This window comes from Colias eurytheme, chromosome 20 (assembly GCF_061535395.1).
Source record: "Colias eurytheme isolate Ceu_HAF_F1 chromosome 20, ilColEury1 Martin Lab GWU primary, whole genome shotgun sequence".
Taxonomy (NCBI): domain Eukaryota; kingdom Metazoa; phylum Arthropoda; class Insecta; order Lepidoptera; family Pieridae; genus Colias; species Colias eurytheme.
Window position 1 is genome coordinate 6,866,936 of NC_142999.1, and position 27,842 is coordinate 6,894,777.

A 27,842-nucleotide genomic window follows, 5' to 3' on the forward strand; every position below is an offset into this window, starting at 1 on the left:
GTAATAAATATTTGAGAACCGTCAAATCAAAAATTTTTATCCTTGTTACCTCTGTAAGCTACCACAATCGAGAGTTTCGTACATGAAATTATTGGGCATCTCATCAAAATAAAGCTACTCACGAAAAATTAGCTTGATAGTAATCACTTGCAAAATTAATGAGCGATGGATCCCGGACTATAACCTTATTGCATATCCAATCCATTTGCATATACCATAAATCGGAAATCCATTTCTGCAATAAAAAGCATCAAGCATTCGAGCATTCCATTCTTCAGTACTTTTATTTAGGCTAACCGTAAATCAAACGAAATAAGCAATTTTCGTGACAAACTCTGTCCTGACATAAATACGATCCAGATTGTAATGCCAACTTTTCCACCATCTTTTCGATTGTATTTGCTAGCAATCTGTTCCTGTCATCCGGGCAGCTAGTGCACGCGAGTTACCGATATCGTCTGTTAACTTTGATTATGAATTTATTTTATGACTTTGTTTTTGACTAATAAGTCTTCTAGGAATGCTGGTGAACTTTTCAACGAAATAGATTGAATTTTGGCTTTGGCTAGCGAGCGTGCCTTGTTTGCTGGTGAAATTTAATTCTATTTCTCAATTTAAATTTATGAGTATTCCATAATAATTATAACACATAGATAGTCGTCATCGTGTCGTACTCGAAATATTTAAATCCTTCTAATATTATAAATGCGAAAGTTTGTGTAGATATTTGTTTGTTAGTCCTTCACGCAAAATATGGTGAACCGATTTTCGATGCGGGTAAAAGCTTTAGATAAAAGGGAAAATCTACGAGCGAATAAGTACCTAGTATAGTAATAATATATGAGGAAATAAATTCAGTCTCATTTAAAATGTTCATCTTCCCATAAGAAAAAAGAGTCATCAACAAATAGTTATTTATATTTATTGATGACTTTCTCAAAACAAAGCTACTCCAAATGTGATCATATTTAACTTATATTTCCGAGACAACCAAGCTCGGTATAAGCTGTACTATAGCTGGGTAATTAATTTGGAGTGTCTAATTAATTAGCAGGACGCGCACTGGACTATTATGCTGAAATACATCCATTTGTAGCATTGTATCGTCGCGTAGAATAGTGATTTATAAAATGTAAGCAATTAATTCTTTTTGTACGCACTGTAGAAAAACTGTACATATATTTAATTCACATAATGTCAGAAAATAATACCTTTGTGTCACTAGGAATCACAATTTAACTAATAAAGAATACGACTTTACCATTTAGTATTTTGTTGCATTTCTTTATTAAAATGATTAAGTATTACAAATAACGATAAAGTAAACACGAATATAGAACCGAAGATATCTGAATCCTTATAATAAAACCAAAATTTTCCGCGTTCTTACGATAGTTTAGTTTGCAAGCTTAATTGAAAATGGATGAATGTTATATATTCTATCTATACTAATATTATAAAGCTGAAGAGTTTGTTTGTTTATTTGTTAGAACGCGCTTATCTCGGGAATTACTGGTCCAATTTGAAAAATTCTTTCGGTGTTAGATAGCCCATTTATCGAGGAAGGCTATATATAGGCTATATAGCATCGCGCTAAGATCAACAGGAGTGGAGCACTGAGGGTAAAATCGCAGGGCACAGCTACTCATTAATAACCGTAAACAAAATAAACAATAAAGCGCACCATGCACTTTCCCGCGCGATCTTCCAAAAGCCATTATGCAGTCCAGACCATAGAATATTGATCTAGCTAAATATACACTACATATCAATATTACAACAGTTTGCGGGGCTAATGGAAAATCTATAGGTAATGACCGCGCTTTGCATAATGTACGCAAATATATCAAACGTCTACGAGTACGAGCGTCGCGACGGCTTTTTCGACGATACCGGTATAGAGAAAATGTTTTGTGATAAATAATAAGTAATAAGGCATTATAAATTATAATAGAGCTGCAGCAGAAGAAGGTTCTAACGTTACAATTTATATGAAACTATACACACTCAATATATGTAGATAAGTATATTTGCACTTAGTAGAATAAATACCTAATACATAACCTTGTTATTACATTTATTGCTGATTTAATAGGTAATTAGATAAATACATAAGTTATAAATATATATTGATGAACGCATTTTCTGTAAATAAATCTAAAAAAAAATGTCCACTTTTAAAAACAATTCATTGCTGGCTCCATCAACGTAGTTACTATTTTTTCTGTTTCGCATAATGAGGTTTCAATTGTTTTATCTCCAGGGCAGTTTTTTAGGTCTCCAACATTAATATATCAACATATGGCCATTAATCACCAGTCCCTCCCTCTGCATGAATATATCATCACTTTCGCACCCCTGACTAAAACTGACGTTATAAGACCCTTCGGATGTACCTCTCAAATCCTTGTCCATTATACTTTAATGATTTTTGAGGAAAGAACCGCACTGATTGTTGTTTTTTACTTTATGTAGGGTATAGTTCTGTTAAACACTCGTTTAAAAAAATATAATAATAATCGTATACGGATGGAAATTTTGATAAGAGTAGGTATAATTTGTCCAATTGATAATAATTAAATATTTACTTAAAGGATGGATGGAAATAATAAGCAGTACGTTGTACGTATTACCATGTATTACTTACAAGTTCGATCTATAAGCAATGAAAAATTTTCATAACTAACACAGGCTTTAGTTTATCCAAATATATTATTCGTATAAATTTCGAAGTTTTCAATAAAGTAATTCAATAAATAAGATTCAAGTTTGTTTACAAAAGAACGCTTTGCATAAAAAGATAAAAAGTGACGTGACATCTTAAAGTTCTTCCTAAAAATTTTATCGGAAATGACACATTACACCCCCGTAATTCGGGGGCTGGGGCCATTTTAACGAGAGCTTCAAACATGTTTTTATACACATGAAATCTTATGGAACCCTCAAGAAATGGAGATGCGAACAAAATGGCGGAGGTTGAGTAGCGCGCTTAAAAACATAAGAGTCGGTAAGTCAGCAAAGCGTGGAATGACGGATGTCTTTACAAGCTAGCTGAGATGTCGCGTGAGCTGAGGCTGAGGTGCCTAAAGTTTACTGTATTTTGCACATGTTTATCTTAAATGTTGTAATTTGTGTCAATTTATCATTGTAAAAATTTACAAATAAAAACAGTTCATTGCAATATAATGTTTCTACTAGTAGATACTGTATATATTTTTTATGAAGGAGATGATTAAAATACATTATGTATCTACAAATAAAAAACACTTTGATAGCTGATAAAAACTTCTTCAGCTCTGTGAACAATGAAAATTTTCACCAAAAAATAACAGAACAACAAAATATAATGAGTACCAAACTAACTACTATAGCTGGATGTATTCGATCGACGTTTAAACAAACTGCACGGTAACTAATTACCCAAGTTTGAGAACTCTATGCTTGTGCATGATAACATATCGTCAGCGCGAAAGATAAGTATCCTCTACACCCCAACGTTTTTTACACCTCAAATTAAAACCTCAGCAAAAAACGTATCCAATTGCACCCCACAATATGGAAATAACGCTAAAACGTGTGTTTCATTTACGTGACGATTTTGTTATGACTGATATTCCTTATGGCAAAGAGGGATCGTTAAAATAGATGCAATTGGATAGTTTTGACTCTAAAAAACGATATGTATCGATATACTATCTACACAAAAATAGAGGTAGAATAAATTTAATTTTAAAATTGATATGTAGGTAGTTACTAATATTATAATGCATAATATAACAAGGCAAAAATATAAAAATAAAGACATCAACGCATGTAATATCGTAATAGTATCGTACACACTCTACACAATTTAAACAATTGAATAATTTCCTACAATACTGCGTACATTTAATCAATCACGAAACATTGTTTTTCGGAATAAATCCTGCTGATATAGGTATTAGGTAGGTAACCTGTATAAGCCTTCCTTATTTTAAAATATCAAGTTCATTGTTTTTTTTTTTAATTTTTCAAATACTACAACGTAAGATAGAGCATTGAATTGTTCTCGAATAAGATTAGATCTTACACATTTCATGATAGTACCTATATGGATCCTGCAGGTTTACGGAATTAATAATTATTGGATAAATATATGTAGAACACCCATCGCCAAATAAAATTCACAAGCATCAATTGTGTACATTAATATAATTAATAGTGAGATACTAAAACATAAAGATTAGAAAACGTATTGATGTATTAAAAAATAAATATTCTAAATTTTCCATACTTCAGAGAAAAAAATACAGCTCAATCTAAAATTAGTAGGTACCATACATTGTCATAAATGACCCGAACAGTCCTAAAATTAAACGGTTCATTAAACAAATGATCCTCCAGTCATACAAGGTACAGGAATGTATAGAAAAACCTGGAATCCTCTGAACATCGATGGCTCGATGATTGAATGTAAGGGCGGTGTGATGATACATTACTGCAAAAACATTCATACTTTGTAACTGTCAACACGTGATGAATGTGACGAGGTGCTGAGGTGGAAAATCGCATCATTTGATTTATGCTAATGGTGTTTATAAATAGATACTATTAACCTGAATGGAACTCCTAGAACTGATTTTGAAAGGTTTTTTTTTTCAGTCTTTATTTAGAATAATAAACTTGACATACGTAGTCATCATACTAGGAGTTTGATCGCATCAGAAATTCAGTGATCAAATTATATTTGCACAAGTTATTAGTTATATAGGTGATTTAATCTAGAAACTAAAAATATAATACTACCTAGTTTTATAAAACGTTTAGAAATCGATCCAGAATATTAGGTATTTGTTATTTTGATTAGATTTAACGAAACGTTCTATATTACCAAAACATTTATAAAAAGTATTTTGTGCATGAAATATCGAGCACCATATTTAATGAATAAAAAAAGCACCTTATTAATCAATATTCCCACTCTAGCCTAGCATAATTCCTTTGACCAATTATATTCCTTTTCTAGGAAATTTAAATACGAAGCACAGCTATCCTTACAATGGCAGGTGTCATTAAAAGTTGCTAACGGGCTATTAAATATGAAATCGCATACCAGTGTAGGAAACCTTGAACTTCCTGTTATTCTATTATGTATAGTTCATTCAAGGAATCACTTGCGACACGACTAATTTGTATGTAGGCAGTGCTTGGTGATAATGACCGCCATGTGACTGCGTGTGATACGTAACCACGGCTAAAATATATGGAATAACATTTTTCTAGCAGATAGAAAATATACGACTAATGTAAGATTGTAAAAATATTATAGAATAAAATATATATGATGATAATATATTAAGGGCACGTTTATTTTAGTCTTCATCCGATATGGAGCAATCATCTCTCTGGCGTTGATTATTATGAGGTTTTATCATTTGCTAATTTAATAAAATGGAATGGATCAAAGTATCTGATAGAGAATATTATGAATGCTTTTGCTTAATTTCTAAAATTAAACTAGATTTGATTTAAACTTTAAAGAACATAATTAGAATACCTAACTTAAAACGCAGCCTACTTTGCCTGCTTGTTTCTGATGATTATAACGTAGTTCTTAACTAATTCATATTAAGGTAAGGTAAGGTTAATATAACTTATAAATAACTCTATAAATTATCTTACTACCGGTTTAAATCCTGTAAAATTTTGTTCAGCTGTTTCAAGATTAACTAAATGAAACAACTTAAAAAAAATATGATCAAAGTAATTACCGCCGCCCCTTTTTAAATCATCTAATAAAAACAAAAATCTGTCAACATTTCAACGGCTACATTTTTTTTTTAATTTTTGCACATACAGAAGCGTACTCCACACTAGCCAACACTATCACGTCGATAGAGTCGTTAAGGAGGTCATCTCATTAGGCGCTCATTCACATGCGACCCCACGCCTTCGGTTCACTGAAACAACGCATTCCCACATAATAACTCAATATACCAGTAATTGATGCTTTTACGCTTCTAATCAGTGGTCTACATTGCACATGTAGACTACTACTTGATTATGTTTACGAGGAAATGTTTATCCTTTATACGTTCTGAAAATTACTCTGATACTGATTTTATGCATTTCGTGTAATAAATAAGGAGACTTAAATCATTTGGAAAAGTAATTCCATCAAAACATACAGTGCGAAATTTGTACGTCACTTATTACACAAAACAACGTTATATTTTAAGCTCAGGTGCTAGGGGGCAAAAATGTGAAAAAATGAAATTTACATGTTAAAAAGCCTAGTCTTTGAGAAGAAAAAGTAAAAACTTAACTATCTGTAACAGCTTGTGAAGTTGTGATTTAAATTGCTTTTTAAGTCCCGAATAATAATTTCTAGAATGGAGATGGAATGAAAATCAATGAGTGAATGAGCGGATGTAGGTACTTTTATTTGCCCTATTAACACCCCAGCAGCATATTTTGTTTTAATTTAATTAATGAACTAGTCAAACAGATCGCCAAAGAATCGCGGAAGTATGTCGTGACGCAGAATTTGCGAGCAGGCGCCAAAGTGTGCGCGACGCATGCTAATATATGCGTGTACTATTTGATTGCCTCTAAATCATTTCAATAGATCGAGATATATGCAGATAACAAGTTCTTACACATAACGTGATGCTCAATGTGATGCTATGATCTTTGCGTTGTATTTTAAAATTATTGAGGGTTATTTTTAACGGAATGAAAAATCTTACGAGGTTCTTGAATATCGTATTTATAGGTTGTAGTTTTAATGAATTAGTGGCATTATAAGAAAACTTAATTCTTATGTTTATCCAACAACAAAATATAATACTGTATGAATGAGTTTAGAGTACTTGCTTTTGCTAGTAGTGTCTTCGCATGCATCGAATTTTAAAGTAATATACAGTCACAGAAAAAAACCTGTTCCAGATGTTTAGGAGCAGTTGTGACAAACACGCAAAGAAGTAATAGATATATTATCATAAAGATTGTATAATAGAATATAGACCATAGAACGGTACATTACGCTCAATTAGAAAAAACTCTTACAAAATTGTATTTATCATTTACAGATATTATGTAAAAAGAGTGAAAAAACTAAACAAAACTCTCTTAATGCGAGTTTCTTTCTTAGATTGCAATTCTTATAGTTCTATAGGTATAAGGGTGTAAATAAAATCACGTTTGAGTTCACATCATAACTTTATTATAATAAATTGGCAGTTTTTTACATCTTTCAATACATCGAATTATCCAGTATCGACAGATCAAAATTGATTGATAAATATATGAATGTATAAGATGGTTACAAACAATTTGAAACAAACATAAATGCGAAAAAATGGTTTTCAACCAAATGAATTTTATGTCCAACTTAAAATAATTCCTAACTAAATGATTTACAATTAATGTCGTTTAATAAATATAACAAAGTTAAACTTCGCCAGCTAATGTTGTAAATGAAAAAAATATGTACATTATTTATATTGTCATCTTTATGTGTAAAATTAAAATAAAATTGCACTAAAGGTGGGTTCCTGCCGCCGCAGCATCTGACATCGGTATAATCTGTAAAAAATGAATTGATATGGTTAAACTCTTGTTATAATACATATGTGATAAATTTACACACACTTCAATATAGTAATTATTCAATTAAACGCGAAAGTGTATTTCTTTTTTCACGTCGGAATGGAGACATTTGTGATTTTTAAGCTATTGCCATACCCCGGACACTCCATACAAAATTATCGTTTTGACAGTCACACTGTATGACTGTAGAGAGTGCAAATGTGTGTGTTAACGCTTTAGGGTTCGCACATTAATTTTGACTAGCGTAAAGAAATTCGCGTTTTTCTGATGAAATACATCCGTAAACAGCACAATATCTAACCATTTTCTACGAAAAACGATAATTACTAATCCAAAATAATAAAATTACTTTCTCAATTTGATTAATGTTGTCAATCTTCGTTGCGTATCGTCCTTGCAGAAAAATGCGGACCATTTATAGCATGATCGTGCGGGGTGAGAGGTAAGTAATTTTGGCGGGAGGCGGAGGGTGTCCGTTCTGTAGCGTTTAGCTATTACAGTAGAACTTCTATAAGTCGAATACCAAGGGAGACGCCAAAAAATTCGAGTTATAGTTTTCAACTTATGGAGGATTTCGACTTAGGCGGATTTTGATTCGACATAAAGAGTTTGAGGTTTATTCTTATAAATTTTGATAAGAAATTTTGATTTGAATAAATTCCTAATGATCAAGTTGTAAAGGTTGTAAAATAAAAGTTGCTATGTTCGAGATACAGAGGTTAAATTTAATTTTTCGAGTTATAGAGTGAAAATATGTACCAAAATGGTTTGGAGGGACTCGGTGATTATTTCGACTAACAGAGGGTAGAGATTTCAAGTAATGGAGGTTTTGGTGTTTGAAGGGAAGGGAACAAAACATTTTTTCGAGATTTGGAGGTTTTTGACTTATCGAGGTTCGACTTAACGGGGTTCTACTGTATTATGTATTCTGTGGCACTACCACAATACTATCGCACCTTACTTCAAGGCGGAGGTGCGAGCGGCACGAGCAGCGGCTCCCTCGGCCTCCGCGGCCGCCTCACGGGAGCCCGGGGTGCTGCGCCCCGCAGGCGCGGCCGGCCGGGCCCGCGCCGCCCGCGGGACAAGCCGCCCCTCTCAACTATCTCCAGAGGCATGTTGGATTCTAATAGCAATGCACCTGCGGATAGGAAAATATTTTTTTTTTATATTACGCCATTTTCTTACCATAAAGCTATCTGTATGTATATATACATTTAATCGGTAGCACAATGGTATTGAATCATTCTGTGTAGCTCGTACCTGTCAAAAATTTCATAGGCTTGAAGCTGTCAAAAAGCAAATAATATAATATAATATAACACCACAAGTGCACATACCGGCCGCAACCGCAGATGCATTATCCGGGGGCGCGGGCTCGGGGCGCCGCGCCGCGTGTCTCGAGCCCCGCGGGCGGCCCCGCCGGCCGCCGCGGGCTGCACGGCCCCATGTGCCGCGGGAACTGCTCGTGTATGCTAGAAATAACGAGTGACATGATCAAAATCCTATCCTATCCTATCTTAATCTTAATACTATTATAAAGGCGAAAGTTTGTATGGATGTTTGTTACTCTTTCACGTAAAAATTACTGAACCGATTACAATGATAAATAGCACACATATAGAGGGTAACTTGGATTAACACATAGGATAGGTTTTATCCCGGAAATCCCACGGGAACGGGATCTATGCGGGTTTATCTTTGAAAATGCGGGCGAAGCCGCGGGCGGAAAGCTAGTTAATGTATCATTTGATGTTAAATGGCCTATACTTCACTACATAGTATAAAACAAAGTCGCTTTCTCTGTCCCTATGTCCTATGTATCCATATATCTTTAAAACTACGCAACGGATTTTGATGCGGTTTTTTTAATAGATAGAGTGATTCAAGAGGAAGGTTTTAGTATATAATTTATTATGTTTTAGACAAAGCGGGCGAAGCCGCGGGCGGAAAGCTAGTTTGGAATATAAATCGCGATGTGCCTTACTTTATCATATTTAGCCATATGAGCTACAAATTATTGCAAACCGCACCTTCCAAAGACGGTTTTCATTTCAATTAGTAGTCATCAATCAACTTTCTATTTATATGGAATTTCTGGGAAAATGGCACATTTCATCTTTTTTATGTTTTTACTAGCTGCGCCTCGCGGTTTTACCCGCAGTGCTCCGCTCCGACAGTAGTTCTCGAGATTAGCGCGTTCAAACAAACAAACAAACTCTTCGGCTTTATAATATTATAGTATCTAGATAACATAGCGAGAAAATATTGTGACCGTGACCTGTAGATATAGCTATAAATTATTGAAACTCACACCCTCAAAAGTCACGAAAATGAATCATTTCAACTTAAGTCATCAAACAAAAATCAATGCGGATTTTTACATCCGATTAGATTTTCAGAGATTAAAGATATGAAAATACGTATCACATCTGTTTTCTGTATTTACTTTGCGCCCGCTGCTTCGCCCGCGTTTTCAAAGAAAACCCCGCATAGTTCCCGTTCCCGTTGGATTTCCGGGATAAAACCTATCCTATGTGTTAATCCAAGTTACCCTCTATATGTGTGTTATAATCGGTTGAGTAGTATCTGCGTGAAAGAGTAACAAACGGTTATACATACATACACATACATGATACATCCTCACAAACTGTCGTATTTATAATATTATTAGGAAGTAGGATAGGATAAACTCAGATAAGAAAATTGTATAAAACATTGTATCAAGAAACATTACAACAATAACCACACGTTACCAAGCATAACATATGCGATATCTATAGTAAAACATATAGTTAATACTTAAAATACTCACACGTCGGTATAGTATGAGAGACGTCCACCATGAGGTCAGCTTCATCATCAACTTGCAGCGGACTGCCCGGTTCCGACGCTGACTCGCGCGCACGTTTCGATTCTGTGGCTGCCGGCTACGACAAAATTATACATTTTTAAATATTTAAGTTAATAATGGAAATAACTCTTTCTATAATACGGTTAAAGTACACAAAACATCATTATAATATTTTTTTTATCCATTACTTTAAGTTAGCATGTGAGTGAATGTTGTTTAGCGTCGAATACGATATATCATTATTACGTACGATTTTTATTAAATGGTTTTCAATAAATACATAAACTCTTAAAGCGCAATACACATTGAGCCCGCCGGGCCGCCGACAAAGCCCGGCGACACAACCCGGCGGCCTGTATGAAAAGAATCATGTCGGCAACATGCGCCCGCGCGTGTTGCCCGCCGACATATTGGCGGCTTGGGTACGCCTGCGCTCAGTTGCCCGGCGGGCGGCGACGCTCGACCTGTAGTGACGTGCTTGTATTTTTCATTTTTAAGATTATTTCTATTTACTGAATTATCGAAGATACACCACCAAAATTATATGACACAACCACTTACCACACAACCTTTATCGACACACGGCAATCACTGAATGCCAAATAAATTTCTCATCTCAAGCCGCCGACATGCCGCCGACCAAATTTTCCGACTTGTAATAAGTGAAGCCGCCAACTAGACCGCCGACAAAAAGTTGCCGACATATGTCGGCGGCCCGGCGGGCTCAATGTGTATTGCGCTTAATAAATACATCGACCAATATTCTTTAATAAATACATAAATTCAGAATATTAGTCCTTCAAAAAGGTAATCCGTTTCGAAGGACCAATATTCTTATTAAGGCAATATATAATAATATTCTTATACAATATAAAAATGAATCGCAAAATGTGTTGGTAAGCGCATAACTCGAGAACGGCTGAACCGATTTCGATAATTCTTTTTTTATTATATTCCTTGAAGTACGAGGATTGTTCTTATGTAGAGAAAACGTAAATATGTACCACGGGCGAAGCCGGGGCGGACCGCTTGTAATAGTTAAAAGAATCTACTTACTGCAGGCTGCGCAGGCAGTATACCCAACTTCCGTTTTCTTTCTCGTTCCTCCATCATTTTCTTCTCTTCAGACTTTTGACGATCTGTTTATCGAAAAAGATTTAAAACATAAGTACAATTTTAATGATAATAAAATACTACACAGACAGACAAGAACATATTTTACATATTTACAGAAACTATCACGCTGAGAAATTATGCTTGAAGTTTATCTGCAGCTTCTATATTTTCTACACTGCAAAAATCAACATTTTATTTACTATGAAAGTATACAAATATAATTAATAGCAAATTTATGTTACGAATGCAATACTGAATCGTACAAACTAAAATATGACTAACATTCACGGTTATTATAAAAATACTTACATTTGAGTTCAATTTCTTCGTCATCGAGAAGCAACGACACAACTTCTTTAGGCTTTAGAGTGTCAGGCTTGAAGTTACCGCCGCTGATCACCATACGTTGAATCTACATGGAAAAATACATTTTTATTATAATTATACACAGAGGATAAATTTTTGTTACTTACATGAAAAATTATATAATCATTACAAGGCTACAAAGTGTGGATGAAAGCGCGTGTTTCTAATTATATTAAAATTTGAATCTATTTATGTTATTGTTATGCTAATTTGATTGTTTGTTGTTGTTGTTTGTATGTAATATGATTGCATGTAGCGCGTGATAGATATTTCAATTAGTGATATTGTGACGCTTCGATGCTTTTTGGGAATAAATTGTTGTTTGATTAAAATTATATAATGAGGACAATGTCGATAATAGTTTGACATTCAAAAATGCTCTGCGCCGGCCCTTAATGAATTTTGAAAAGCAATCGAGCGACTACATGGGTAGTTTATTTTGCTCAAAGACGGTTCAGTAGTTTGCCCGCACTATGGACGCATACGACTTCCGTTACATGCTTCGTGTTGGCATTAGTCTATGGTAGACAATGTAATATTAAGTTGGCAATACTCCGTCTTGAATCTGTATGCAGTATGTCTATGTCCGTTTCCTTTTACTGCTGTACTGCCGTCTGCCATATTGTATAAGTCGTTAAGAAATAAAACTCCACATTATCAAAAGTATTTGCTGTTTTAATTTCAACTACACTTCGCCCAATGAATGAATGAATCATGAATGAATCAATAAACACTATGTTACCTCGCTCTTCTCCTTGGCGCGCTGCAGGATGCGTTCCTCAATGGTGCCCTTGCAGATGAGGCGGTACACCGTGACCTGCTTGGTCTGCCCCAGGCGGTGCGCGCGGTCCATCGCCTGCTGGTCCACCGTCGGGTTCCAGTCCGAGTCGTAGAATATCACCTGCATTAGTATAATATATTAGGTATACACTGGTCATCAAAAAAATTGACCCACCATTATGTTTGCTATTTATCGATTATTTCACAAATAAGACGACTTCGATTGTTGTTTTTCATTAAAAGCAATGATATTATATATAGAAACAAGAGGTAGATACGTCATCAACGCATCAAAACTGATTCCGTGAATTGGTCCTATTTGGGACCAATGCAATCAGTCAGATTGTCACCGGTCCCAGTGAGCGTATATGCCGATAGGTACATTAAAGTTGTCGAAAATGCCTTCCTGTGTGTTCAGAAAGTGCACGTATTCGTGCAAAAAAATAAAAAAAGATAAAGGAATATCATATCACAGCAAAATATATTAAATTATTACAGTTTAAGAGTAAAAATAACAATTTACAATTCTTTATGAATGACACTTGCTTGACACGTGTATTGAAATAATGAAAGGGATAAAACATTGCTTCAATCACTAGTGTGACAAAGCTAGCGTACACTGTGTTCAAAGATTATCATGTAGATACGATTATTGAAAATAGAACGGTTATTTTATTAATTTCGATTTTGGTAAATACTTGATTATTTTTATATTTAAATCCACAGTTTACATCCAGTGCATATAATTAACAAATATAGCTATTTATTATATACAATGAAATCGTGATGCCAAAAATGTTTGTTTGCAATAATAAAATGATAAATAAAAATAAAATGATGTTGAATATAAGTACGTAAACATTAAAGAAAAGATTATCGCAACTGACGAAAAATGCTATTTGCTTTTCTGTAAATAGCTATTGAACATAAATTTTATTTGTGTTTTAGATAAAAAAGGCTTATACTTCATCCTTTCTTTTATTTCATCCTTTTCATCTAGGCACCACTATTATTATAATTATCCTACAAGTTGGAGTGATGACCTTGTACGGGTTTCGGGAACTGCCTTGAAACGAATAGCGTAAGATCGGTCCTTATGGAGTTCTATAAGGAGGATTATGCAGTATGCTCAGCAGTGGGTGTTTATCGGGTGAAATGATGATGACCGAAAACGAACACCACAGCTAGTAATAAATACTTAATACAGTTACTTATATCTCCAAAAAAAAATTTTTTTTTTCATTGTAATACGACATCATAATAATCATAAAATAGTAAATGAAATTGTCACTGTATTTATTTACTTGTGCAGGAATCTTAACATCTATAATATCTATAACATTGAACCTTCTGTGTCGTTAGTCTATGCCAATTACCATGGCAACTATTTGTTTATTTATATTTAATTGGCGAATTCTTATGACTTTTGCTTACACCTGCGCAGAAGTGACAAACTATCTTTGTCTTTTTTGTTTATATCATTTTATTAGAGCCATCTCTCTTATACAGTCTGTCAATGTAATAAATTAAGTAAAATGAAAATTGTATTTGTGTGTGCCTGACACTGCATATGAAGCATTTTTTTTTGATATATTGTGAGTATATAACGTATCTATACATAAAATATCATTGATTAAAAGAGTCTGATAACATGTATGTCATTATGTTTACCGCACTTCGATGACCATTTTTCCGTTACGCGCCATCTTTTTTTTGTTCAGTGAGTGAAGCAGTAACTTAAAAAATATATAAACTTACAGTATCAGCAGCGGTCAGATTGATGCCCAAGCCGCCGGCACGCGTCGACAGTAAGAACACAAATATATCTGTGCGAGCCTGTACAAAATATATTACAAAATAAATATATACAATCTATAAAATTAAATAATATTTGTGTATAAAATTATATTTCATATAAAGAGGGTAGAAGATAGAAAAAAACTTTCACATTCACAACTTTTACTAGCTACTCAAAGCTAATCAAAGTAAAAAGTAATCACGACATTAAAAAAACGATATATTTAATTTACTTATACCACTTTTATCGAAAGCTTTCATCAAAAATACTAAAATTTGAATTTGATTTGATTAAATAATGTGATCAGTTTAATTTATTTTATTGTATTTTACCTGAAAATCAGCGACCATATCGCGACGCGCTGAAATCTTACTGGAACCGTCTAACCGCATGTATTTGTGTTTCCTGTGCCACATGTATTCCTATAAACAAAAACATTTCTCTAGTGTAAATAATAAAAAATTGTAGTTTAAACTATATTGAATAAAAGATTTTTCAATGCTTGGATAAAACTTATCCGTCCAATAAAGTATTACACGATAATATTAAAATGTCACGTAAACTGTCAAATACGGGCAATTATAATTCGTTTTTAAAATGGTAGTTTTATACATTATTTGACGAATAAGTTCTATCAAAGCATTGAAAAATCGGCCCTAAAACACTTTTAATTATACAATTGAAAGTAAAATTTATTTCATTCACTTTTTAAGAAATTGCTAGATGAACTTAACCAACTCCTTGACTCGATTTATATGCACTTTAAATGGACAGTTTTAATTCATACTTTGTACAGTTATCAAGGATCAGTGAAAATACAATAATTTCAATTATGTATTTTGGTTCTTCTGCATTTATTTATTTCATATTATACATCTTTAGTCTTTAGATAATTTAAATTAATAAATAAGTAACATACCTCTAAGAGATCAATCATCTTGGTCATCTGACTGTATATGAGCACCCTGTGTCCGCGCTCCTTCAGTCTTTTCAACAACGAATCTAATACTGTTAATTTGCCCGCATCGCTCACTAGCTGATTTTTATCTGTTAATAAAAATATAATTATTAATAAAATTAATAAAAATGAGTTGTCTCTATTTGTTTAACCTCGTGAACCTTAATACGAAAGACTTTTTTCGTTTTAAAATTTTCATTCAAAAACATCATGTATTGTAAACCAGAAAAATAGAACTTGTTTCGCAAAAATTATCACATTGTCCACCATTTGGCAGTGAGTGTACCGTTTTATTTCGTACGCGTGCTGAATGACCACGAAGTATTAAATTGCACACCTAAAGATTTTTGAAGTAAAATTCTTTAGGTGCATTTAGAGTAAAATTGCAACGCGTCATGGCAATACAGTCACGTCATGGAGTAAGACGACGCAAAAAAAGTTTCACTTCTGACACGTGACGATTTTCTTGGCAAAAAAAGTTTAACTTCTGACACGTGTGCTCACACGTTCTTTTTAATTTTTTTCTCACCTGGCACTTGCAAACTCGCCCACCCGTAGGGCGGCCGTGCGTTGTCCACTAGCCGCGCGACCGTGTCGCTGCCGAGCCGCGTCTCGCAGTGAGTGTGCCGCTTTATGTGGTACGCGTGCGAACGGGACACGGAGAAACTTTGCCGGGTTGGCGCGCACACCTAAGAAAATATAGAGTTATTAAGGAATTTATAAATAACTAGCTTTCCGCCCGCGGCTTCACCCGCGTTTTCAAAGAAAAATCCGCATAGTTCCCGTTCTTGTAGAATTTCCGGGATAAAACCTATCCTGGGTGTTAATCCAAGTTACCATCTATATGTGTGCTAAATTTCATTGTAATCGGTTCGGTAGTATTTGCGTGAAAGAGTAACAAACATACGCACATATATCCGTCCTCACAAACTTTCGCATTTATAATATTAGTAGGACTTATATTTTATGAGCATTTCACAAAAAAAGCAGTGGTGGGAACCTCCGACTTCAAATCGGGTTTCGAGACCAGGAAATTCACTGATTTTTCAATTTATCTGCGCAAGGACGAGCGTGCAGGAAATTTATTTATTATTCGATTTATCTGCGCATGTTGTAGCGTTACCACTGCTCTTTACGGTGAAGGAAAATATCGTGAAACCGACATGTCGAAGAATCAAAAGTTCGACGACATGTGACAACCCGCACTTGGCCAGTGGACTATGGCCTGATCCAATAAGGCCCGTGTCCGAGCAGTGGGAAAAAAAAAGACGGGTGGCACTCCGGGAGTGCCGGCAGAAGTGAAAACTTGATTATTAACGTTGAGCATGTTTGATATTTTGGAATGGTATCCGTCTTACAAATGGAATATAAGGGCTAAAAAAAAATCCGTCTGACGCTTTTTCGATCAGGCCACGTGTCCTGACGCGAGTTTAAGATTTTATACCCAACGCCGCTAAAGAAGTTTTCACTTCAAAAAGACTGATGATTGTGGTGATAGTGACTTACCTTTTGTTGCACAGTATATAAGAAAGTCGGTAAGGGTGTGGGCACATCGCAATGTACGACTGGCGGCCGCTCCACGTGCGGAAATTCCGCCGCTTCTATTGGCTGCTTCTCTACCGGTATCACACCGCCGTCTTCCGTCTTTATTTCGGTCAGCATTTCCGGCTAAATAATGGACATACATATTATATTATACAGACCACAACTTGATTTAATAATAGTTCAATATAGATGAAAAGTTTAATTGTTTGTTAATTTTTTGTAATTGATAAATTGAAAAACAAGACTTTATAACGGTATCAATCATAATAAGTGACATTTATTTTTACTATATCTATTCAAAGTCAACTCTTATAACAACAAACTTCATTACTCTCATAAAACAAAATTAAGGTTTTCATTATACACTTATTTATATAAAAGGTTTTAAAATATTCACACGAACATAAAATATATTTAAAAAATACATACCACTTGTCCACTGGCTTCTTTCAAATTCCTTGTTCGCATCGCTCTATGTTCTATCGTCTCTGACATATAATTTATCGTGTGATTTGTATGTGTATAGAAAGGACCACCTAAAAATCAAACAAATTTGAAAATGGATGGTCATAATTTAAAAAAAAACGAGTTAGTTTATTTTTATTGTATTTTGTTGCTAAATCAAAATAACGTTAATATTATGTTAATCACTACATAGTATTTAAAACAAAGTCGCTTTCCCTGTCCCTATGTCCCTATGTCCCTTTGTACGCTTAAATCTTTGAAACTACGCAACGGATTTTGATGCGGTTTTTTTTAATAGATAGAGTGATTCAAGAGGAAGGTTTATATGTATAATAACATCCATTAAATAGTGGAGAAGTACTGTTATTTTTGAGGTTTCTAATGTGATGTCGTAAAAAATTACATTTTTCCGCTTACATTGCAAACGCAGGCTGAACCCTACGAGTTTTATCAAATTAATGTACAAAGTATTATACACATTGAAAAGGTCTACAGAAAAGTCCGCGATGGTATATGTCTATCTCTTATGGATAACCCACAATAACTTTTTTTTGTCATTTACTTTTTACGACAAATAATGGCTAATTTTTGATGCGATTTTAACCAATACAGCATTAATCCTTAACCAATTAAATACCTTCAATACATTGTTCATTTAATATAGATCTATATGGCACTTTACATCGTATGATTTAAGTAAATATTTTCGAAGATATTACAGATTTAAAAATTGCGGGACGTAGCGTTTGCGGCGGTACCGGCCGGCCGCCCGGCTATCTATTTTATACCCGTGCGAAGCCGGAGCGGGCCGCTATGTTTTTATATACAACGTTCACAGTTTTTCTGTAGTGTATTTAGTATCAGCATTGCACCCGTGCGAAGCCGAGGCGGGTCGCTAGTTAGTTATAAAAAGGAATAATAAATAAGCCTTTTTGCCATTACATCACAACAAACATTTCTTGAATATTTCACATACATCTCTGAACTAACGTCAATACTTATACAAAACAAGCATACTGGGCGAACTCCGTTTCGCCACCAGAGACACCTTTTCTTTGCTATAAACCTCACGGAGCCCGAGAACCTTTCCAACGAATGCAAAACCGTGGAAATTGGTTCGCGCGTTCTGGAGTTATAGCGCCAGGAAGGAATACCCGACTTATTTTTATATAGTAGATTATTAATATCCTATTATTAATTATATTACCTTCAATCCACAATGGATCTGTGAACAGCAAATCTCTCCACACAGTAGAGTCATGTTTCCTCCTTTTCAAGACATCACCATCAGGACATACTAATAACATATGTTTACTCCTAACTTTGTCGAATTCTTGTGTTCTTTCTGTATCACTGTCGTACCACCATTCTTGCCTGTGACGTAATTTCTCGTACTTTTCTATACTTTCTTCTATGTGTAATATACTGAAATAGAAAAATGTTGGAAGTAAAAGATATAGAGATGTCTACAGTCCGCACGCGAGCTCCGAGGAATTTTAAGGAATGTTAATGTTCAAGTTAGAGATGTGTATTAGTTCGATATTACGCTATCAATACTAACACATCTTAAAAACCAAGGTCAACACTAAACTGGGATAGTGCGGGGTATAGAGCGACGGTCGAGCGCGGCGCACACTGCCTTTTACTCATATTTCTCAATATTAAGTAACTTTTTACAAACTAACCATTTCGATTTAAGTTTAAGATTGAAAAGATTGATTAAAAATATTAACTTTTCACTTTACACTAATATGCAAGTAGATGTTCAATACAAGTTTTAAAAAATTTCTTAGAGAAAGGTGACACATTATTAACAAAATTAAGTAATGTACTACATATTATTATTACAAAAATACTCACGCATACAGCCACCCGCACACCATAACTCTATACAGTTCCATTGGTGACAAATCCATGAACCGCATAAACGAAAAACACTTATCACTAACACTTACACTTTCACTAACACTTCTGTGCACATAGTCAGTTATTAGCACACTAAGTTTATTATACAATAAATGACGTTTTGAGGGTATGGAACGGAGTAAGATACAGTCTTCGGCAATAATCTTTGGTATATTGTAGTCGTCGACTTGCATCGCGAACGGGGATTTGACGTCGCGCCGCTCGAATAGCTCTGGGTGATTGCATACCTGGGATTATAATTATATTATTATAAACTAATTGAGTTTGAATGGTAATATGCATTAGCCATTTCGTTACACACATTTAAAAGTATGGAATGTCATGTAAATGAATTGAAATGAAAAAAAAATGAATTTGATCAATAAGATAAGTTACAATTACAATAAAATTACAACAAGTAAAGGAGTGAAATGATATTAATTTCATATTTGCCACTATCACTGCACTTAGTGACAACTGTTTGCAGTAACAAAATACATATGTTAGAATAGTAAAGACAAATTTATTGATATGAAACAGTTGATATTGGCCAAAGACATTTATTAGAAATAAAATGTTACACTAACCTTCCTAAATTGCATAACTAAATTCATTAGATTTGAGGTAAAGTTTTTGTCAACATTATGTCCCGATTCTGATCCAATTGTATAATGCAATAACTCTTCTATTTTAATTTTCTTTTTTAATGCTGAAAATAAATGTTTAATTAGTTAAAAAAACTCATAAACATTATTTATATTAAAATCAGTAATGGAATATATTTCTTCTTACCTATATACAATAATTTTTGCCTTATAGTAAGTGGACAATGCACCATAATCTCAATTTTGTCTGATAACTCATTTTCTACGTCTTTTTTTATTCGCCGCAACATAAACGGTTTCAATATCATGTGCAGACGCGATAAATGTTCTGTAAAATAAAAGCAGTACTTGTAAATTTTTATATTAAATATTAGCAGAATATTATAATTTAAAAATTTCTCCGCTTTAAATATAAAAAGTTGAACGAAAGAGAAGAAAGTAAAAATGAAGAGATGTAAAATAAAAGATCTAATAGTTTTATGGCATTCATTAGTTTTTCGTATTTTTACCCAATTTCAAACATATTTCAAACATAAGGCTAAGAACAAATTATCAACTCAATGTATCAGTTTAATTTTAAAATTGAAAACATTTTAGATACAATTCAACATACTTTCATCAATAGTGCTCTTATTTTCCGCGTGACTCTCAATATCCTTAGAGAACCACTCGTTAAACTCTTCATGTGAGTCGAAAAGTGTCGGCATTATGAAATGTAGTAGCGCCCATAGTTCCGCCATACTGTTTTGTATTGGTGTACCTAAGATAAAAAATATGTTTAAGTATTATTATAATAATAATAAATAATATAAGTAAATTTTTGTTGTCTCACGTAAAATCTTCGATCGATCTTACGTAAAAATGTTTTGACGCAACAATTCAATAAAAATCTTACCAAAATTGGAGCAAACCAGTACTCCTATATAATCATATTTAACCTTAATTCTAATATATAATAGTTAAATGTTACATGTGTATAAATGTTCTTTCTTTCTTTCTTCTAATACACATTTTAATTTATGTATATTTTATTTTATACTAACCCGACAACAACAACCGATTCCTGCAACTAAAGCCCAGTAACAGTTTCCACCGCATGCTAGCCGAGCTTTTTATAGCTTGCGCTTCGTCCAATATCATATACTGCCAGGACACACGGTTCAAATACTTGAGATCGGAGACCACAATCTGGTACGATGTGATAACCACGTGGAAGGCAGCTTGCTGTGTGTGCAGGTCCTTACGTTCCCAGAATTGGCGGAGGATCTTACGTTCGCTGGGACTGCCCCAGTATGGTACCTGATGCGAATTATATTTTAAAGTAATGTATCTAAATTGTCAGAATTTTTTTAATTTGTGTTAATATTTATGAAAGTGTAGCTTAATTTCCACACATGTTGTTTAATAACCATATGTAAAGAAAGGGAAAACAAATGCTTATACTTTTACTGTACTCAATCAATTCGCAATTGTAACTTTATGATTCAAAAATGTTTAAAATTATTATTGATGTCTAATAAATATAATTCAGTCAACACAGAAACTAGCGATTCTTACTTGTATTTAATATGTATGTAGAATTATCCACATTGTCAAAAATTTAAATTATAATGTTAACACATAAACTTACCACTTTAAAATCCGGTACAAATCTCTGCATTTCCTGTTGCCAATTATGAAGTGTAGAAGCCGGAGACACCACCAGGAAAGGTCCCCATACACCGAGTCGTTCAGCCACATGACATAGAAATGCTATACACTGGACCGTTTTGCCTAGACCCATCTCGTCTGCTAATATACCACTGATACCCTGAAAGGAAAAGTTATATTATAAAGATATATAGAAGCTTAAGCTTTCTAACCTTTACGTAAGAATAGTACGTAAATAAGAAAACAGTTATTGATTAACATTGTAGTATTCATGTTACCATAAACATTGTACAAACTGTTAGATTAAATATTCTAACTTGAAGGATTTACAAACGTTCGAAAATTTTGATTTTTAAATAAATCGTACCTATTGTATCATACTGAATTCCCATTTTACAATTTAACGATTTCTCATTGATAGATGAAATTGACCAGACAATAATGCATAGATTCGGTTTATTTACAAAGTATATAGGAATAAGTCTCAGTCGGTTTGCTACGTGCACCTGACATAGGAAGAGTAAATTCTTGGCATAATACATAACTGTAATTTATTGCATTATAGTCTAATTAGAAATAATGCGTTCAATTACAAGCAAATGTATCAATCTCGATCTAGTAAAAAATCAATCACAATTATTAGACATAATAAAAATCCGTAAAATTGTAATCTACCTGTATTATTACTTTTACTGTAACCCCACCTGATCATACAAGCCAGCCAGCGCGACCTTTATCGCCTCGCTATAGGTGCAGTTGAGACATTAGTCGCACACGCACCTGGTCGTACAAGTTAGTGGTCTCTTCTCTCGGAGCGCTCCCCGCCCGTAGCCGCGTCCAGTGCGAGCTTTCATCGCCTCGCTATAGGTGGAGTTGAGACATTAGTCGCACCTGGTCGTACAAGTTAGCGAGCCAGTTCATCCCCTTGAGCTGGTATCCCTTGAGCGTGCCGCGGAAGATGGCCGGCTGGTCGTGGTCCCGTCTCTCGGAGCGCTCCCCGCCCGTGGCCGCGTCCAGTGCGAGCGTGCGTGCGCGGTCCGCGCGGAACGCTTCGCGCGCGTTGCGAGATGCGCGGGCTTTCATCGCTTCGCTATAGGTGGAATAAGGGCATTCTTAGTGTCGTCTGAATGTTTTCACTACGCAATGATTCGAATTAAATTTAAACATACTGGTATGTTGTACTGATAGTTGCTTATGATTTATGTTCACACCTTACTTATCAATTTCATATAATAGAGCTTGAATTATTTATGTAAAAGTATGTAAGTAACGTACAGTTACTTACATGTTTTGTAAAATTAAAATTGTAATACTGAAAAGAGCAACTATGGAGTTTCTTGCCGCCTTCTTCTCCATAGATACTGCTTTCCGAATCGGTGGTAAATTTTAAAAATATGTATTGACGTTTCAAAAGTGCTTCTCGAAGAAGTCTAATTGAATAAATAAATGTTTGAGTTTGAGTTTAAAAACTTTGCTCTCGCACGCACTTTCTTCGTTTCGTGTATATTTAGCGTAAAATACATAAATATATCACCATAGTATTTATTTAATTAGAATAAATTCTAAGAAAGATCATCATGGATAAATTGTACAAAGTAAAATAATTTATAAATTGTATAAAGCGGAATATTTTTCGCAAAATAAGCTTATATAATCACGATAGATCCACGTGACGAAATTCATGTTATCATTCTAATGAAAACATTCACAACTCAATGGAAATCTACACTATTGAAGTATCCAAATTAAAAAATTATCCAAAGTATACCTATCATAATTATCAATAGCAGCGAGCCTCGGATCCCTGTCTTCGTCCAATTGTCTCAATATCCTGTCCGCCCCACTGTCCCCCTCGTCTGTAGTGTTCAACTTGCGTTGCATAAAATGTGCGTATAGCTCCGTTTGAGTTATCAGGAAGTTAAGCTTTCGACGTTGACGCTTGGCTTCCATTAATTCTACGTCCATCTGGAAAAAATAAATGTATCACATTTTAGAAGTGATATAATATAATGCTTGAAAAGAGATATAATTATTATAATTACGTGAAATTAAATAAGAATTTACGGGTAAAAATTTTAAACAGACATTACACTCAGTCCTACGCAATTGACTGGACAATTCACACAGCTTAATTCTTACAACTACCACATTAAGTTTTATTGATACTGATAAAAAATCTACTCAATTGGTAAAAAAAATTGAAAATTTTAAAAACTGTATTGCAAGGCAATCGCGGTCAGCGTGATATTTTAATTATTGTAATACATACTATACTTTACTTATAGGTAGTTATATTACATTATCATAATATTATTTTACCTTCCTCTGCTCCTCCGCCTCCCTTTCCATCCTCCTTCTAGTCTCCCTTTCAGCCCGATCGTATCGCCGCCAGTACGCTTGCATTTCGCGACTCAATCGCTTGCAACGCCATACTGTTTCCTTCATGTTCTTTTGTGACTGTTCAATTCAAATAAATAATGTGTTTTAACTAAAATATTTTAAACAGAATTATTACACTAAAATTTGAACGTTAGAAATTTGCAAGATATTCATTTATGAAATGGTTTATTTGAAAACTAGACTAGAAAAAAAGAGCGTGCGTGCCAAGCACATGTCGTGTAAGAATTGAAACTTATTTGGCAAGATTTAAAGGTACCAATATGGTCGCCTTACTCCATAACGCGACCTTGAAATTTTACTCTCAAATCTCAATGCACATAAAGAAATTTGACTTAAAAATTCTGCATTCTAGAACTGCATTCTGCTAGTAAATGATGTATTCTGACGATTCAAAAGTAGTAGAATGAAAAAATTAATAAATGTTTAAGTTTAAAACCCACCTGCATAGCGACATGTCTCCAATGCTTACTACACAATGTTGCAAGCCTTTTCCTCTGCAGCATTAATTCTCTATGTGTTGCCGTCCTTGCTCGCTGCACTTTACCCAATTCCTTCTTTACGAGGAGGAACCAGTGACGTTTGCGACGCGCTGTGAGCGCTTCCGGACTCTTTAGTGTGGAAATTTTCTTTCGCCCCCTAAAAGTTAATGAGTAAGATGCAATATTTATCAGCTTTGAAAACTGAAAATAAATACAATTAAAATCGCAATCCATATTTAAAGCATATTTTATTTTTTTACAATTTTTTCCGTTAATTATTTGGTATTTTAATAATTTAGTAAAGCACTCAGCTTAATAAATTTTAATCAGTTATTTTGATATGTCATTTAGGGCCGACTTATTCGCCGAATAATGTATAAAACTACTAGACTACAGGCCCATGTTGAAAAAATTATGGGTCATTTGACCCACCACCTGACCTATCTAGAATGATATAAGAGCATAAAATAATAAGATTCAGCACTATGACGTCACTCGTAAGCTGTCCACCTGAGTGCAGATGAGAATTCGAAAGTTCAGGTAGAGATTTTCTCCCCTTGTCTCCATGATTTTTGTACGGCGTTGCGGAATAATGGCTTAAAAGCAGTATAGAAATAGTATGACACAGATGCCGTACAAAAATGGTGGTCCACAAAGTCGGAATTTATTTTTATTTTTCGACAGTTGCCGGGGTAAATTTGGTCATTTGATTTTGTACGGCATCTGTGTCATACTATTTCTATACTACTTTTAATCAATTATTCCGCAACGCCGTACAAAAATCATGGAGACAAGGGGAGAAAATCTCTAACTGAACCTTCGAATTCTCATCTGCACTCAGGTGGACAGCTTACAAGTGACGTCATAGTGCTGAATCTTATTATTTTATGCTCTTATATCGTTCTAGATAGGTCACCTGGTGGGTCAAATGACCCATAATTTTTTCAACACGGGCCTGTAGTCTATACCATTGTAAAAACATATTCTAATTGCCTGTATTTGACAATTTACGTGACATTTTAATATTATCATATAAAACTTTATTGGACAGATAAGTTTTATCCAAGCATTGAAAAATCGGCCCTGAAACAATAACCAAACCACTATCCTATTATTATCTATTATTCTATAAACATTTTTTCTATTATGGTAAACTCACCTGACACCAGACTTTTCAGCAATGGTGAATTCGTCAGTATCATTTTCTTCTTTAATGTGTTTAACATGATCCTCCCAGTCAGTGCCATCTGGCTGCAATTTAAAAACATACATTAATAATATTCACCGGCCATATACCGGCTGAATTGAGACCTCCTCTTCTTTTTAAGTTGGTTAAAAACATAACCCCATTCTACACTTAATACTAACTGTGTTAATTTAACTTTGTATTAGACAATGAGATGGGAACTTGGTTAAATATGTATTTTTAGTATTTATTGTTACAGTGACAAACAAATAGATATGTACTAAATTTTCAAATGTTTAACTATCACCGTGCATGAGATACAGCCTGGTTACAGATGAACGAATGGACAGACAGACAGACGATCTCAGTGATGTGACGATTTCACATTTCAGTATGGAACCTTAAACATATCATTATGAAGAAGAAAAGTACAACAACTTACAACATCACTTCCATCAGCTAGACCTTCTTTAGCCCTAACTTTTCTAGACTTCTGTGGAGGTCTAGACAAGCCTCTATCTGAGGGCCTGCCTCTTCTACCTCTTGTTGACACTGGTGGAGGCCTATTTATACGTCTTTCTGGATAACGGTCAATAGTTGATAGTAAACCAGCTCCGTAATACATATATCTAGAGTTCTGTAAAAAAATGTTTAAATTGCTTTAAATTGTTAAAAATGAATAATAAGAATAATATCTTTGTTAATTACATATTGAGTATAATACAAAATTACGTGGTTAGTTCATTAATTAATGAAAAAAATAAAATAAACATTGCTTTTTGTGTTATGTACATAGTTTTCATGATTATCAGTTCTGTAGTATTGATGGTTCAGATAAATGTATGATTATATAGTAGATATAACACAATACTTTGTAACTGAGCATTTAAAAACAAATATCAACCACAATCCAACCATACAACTAATTTTTGCCTTACTTTTAATTTTAGTAATTTCCATTAACTTGCTCAATACTCAATACATAGACTGATAATGTTACAATGCATGCCAAAAGGCTTACAGATTAGATATTTGTTATTATAATACTTTTAGAAGAGAATATATCAACTTACACTTGGGTCCTTATAATAAGATTTAATATATTTGTTATGAAACTTTCTCTCTTTTAGTAAACATTTAATTCTATAGTCTTTAGCAGCGGGACTATCATCATCGCTACTTGTATCTGATTCTGACGAGAGTAGGACATCCCGAAGCCACTCTCTTTCCTCTCCAACTGATGACAAGTTGTACAATCGGAGACGATCACTCTGTCTCTCTAAAAACATGAACAAACTGTTAATGAGCAAAATAAGGCATATTTACATAAAATTAAAAACTTGTTTATTATAAAGCCATACCTTGTTTTGATGTGACTACACCATGCATTAGCTTGTCCCCTTTGGACAGTTCATTGCTCATTGATAAGATATCTGAATCGTCGCCACTGTCGCTTCCACCATCAGAATTTAGTATTCTTTCAACTTGATTCACAAATGGTCGGATATCTAAGGCGGCCTCCAAACGCTGAATATGTATAGGTCGAGCAACTTCATGTCTTTTTAATACGGTCTTAGCGACCATGGACTTCTCAGACATTTCAAATCCTGGAATGAGGAGGAAAGTTAATCTTCCTAACCTAATAGACATAAATACTTAAATACCCTACGATACGAAATTGTTCAAAACAAACATTTGCGAGTGCCGTATTGATATTTCATGCCTAATGTGCGAAATGAAGTACGATAGGACTAAGTATGTGAATATTATGAAAACTTTTACTCACACCAAATTTGGGTTCCCCAGAATGTTGGCACGTTGATTACTTAACACAAAATTCCATAAGATTAACAAAATGGCGAACGAGAATATTCGACAAATCGCTGTCAATGTCGCCGCCCAAGCGGCGCACATAACTACTCATTTCGTATTTGAGCTTGAAAAAACACGAACCCGCCATAACAACGAAAGAAGTTTGACATTCGAAAATTTATTGTACAGGTCTGCCATTGGCTAAAATTAACAGTGACGTTTAATTTACCAATCAATGCAGTAGTATTCGTAGAAGAATCCAATAGAGCAAGAAGATATTTTACCCAGAGACATTTGCAATAGAAAACAAATGTCTACAGGCTAATCAAATAACGT

At 34.2% G+C, this 27,842-nt stretch overlaps 1 protein-coding gene across 1 annotated transcript; it reads right to left on the reverse strand.

Annotated features, from left to right (window-relative positions):
* Window positions 1–8,552: 8,552 nt before the first annotated feature.
* Window positions 8,553–27,646, reverse strand: Ino80 (chromatin-remodeling ATPase INO80). The gene is made up of 28 exons (XM_090114009.1): window positions 27,481–27,646; window positions 27,056–27,301; window positions 26,768–26,973; window positions 26,137–26,331; window positions 25,668–25,759; window positions 24,470–24,665; window positions 23,949–24,086; window positions 23,398–23,594; window positions 22,521–22,719; window positions 21,610–21,789; window positions 21,023–21,278; window positions 20,593–20,739; window positions 20,167–20,307; window positions 19,962–20,083; window positions 19,330–19,622; window positions 18,677–18,894; window positions 17,434–17,540; window positions 16,966–17,127; window positions 15,989–16,148; window positions 15,421–15,548; window positions 14,834–14,923; window positions 14,462–14,539; window positions 12,666–12,824; window positions 11,867–11,969; window positions 11,498–11,580; window positions 10,403–10,517; window positions 8,928–9,062; window positions 8,553–8,728 (listed from the first exon to the last, which is right to left on the reverse strand). The coding sequence occupies exons 2-28, from the start codon at window positions 27,291–27,293 to the stop codon at window positions 8,553–8,555; spliced, it is 4,314 nt and encodes a 1,437-aa protein (XP_089970135.1). The 5' UTR covers window positions 27,294–27,301; window positions 27,481–27,646.
* Between the last annotated feature and the right edge of the window lie 196 nt (window positions 27,647–27,842).

Excerpts from the sequence above, each read along its gene's own strand:
- Ino80 (XM_090114009.1), bottom strand. The coding sequence starts at position 27,293 with ATGTCTGAGAAGTCCATGGTCGCTAAGACCGTATTAAAAAGACATGAA. Across the intron at positions 24,666-25,667 it reads GCTGAAAAGTCTGGTGTCAG|GGGGCGAAAGAAAATTTCCA; the intron begins GTGAGTTTACCA and ends ATTAACTTTTAG. Across the intron at positions 20,308-20,592 it reads TAAGAGCACTATTGATGAAA|AACATTTATCGCGTCTGCAC; the intron begins GTATGTTGAATT and ends TTTATTTTACAG.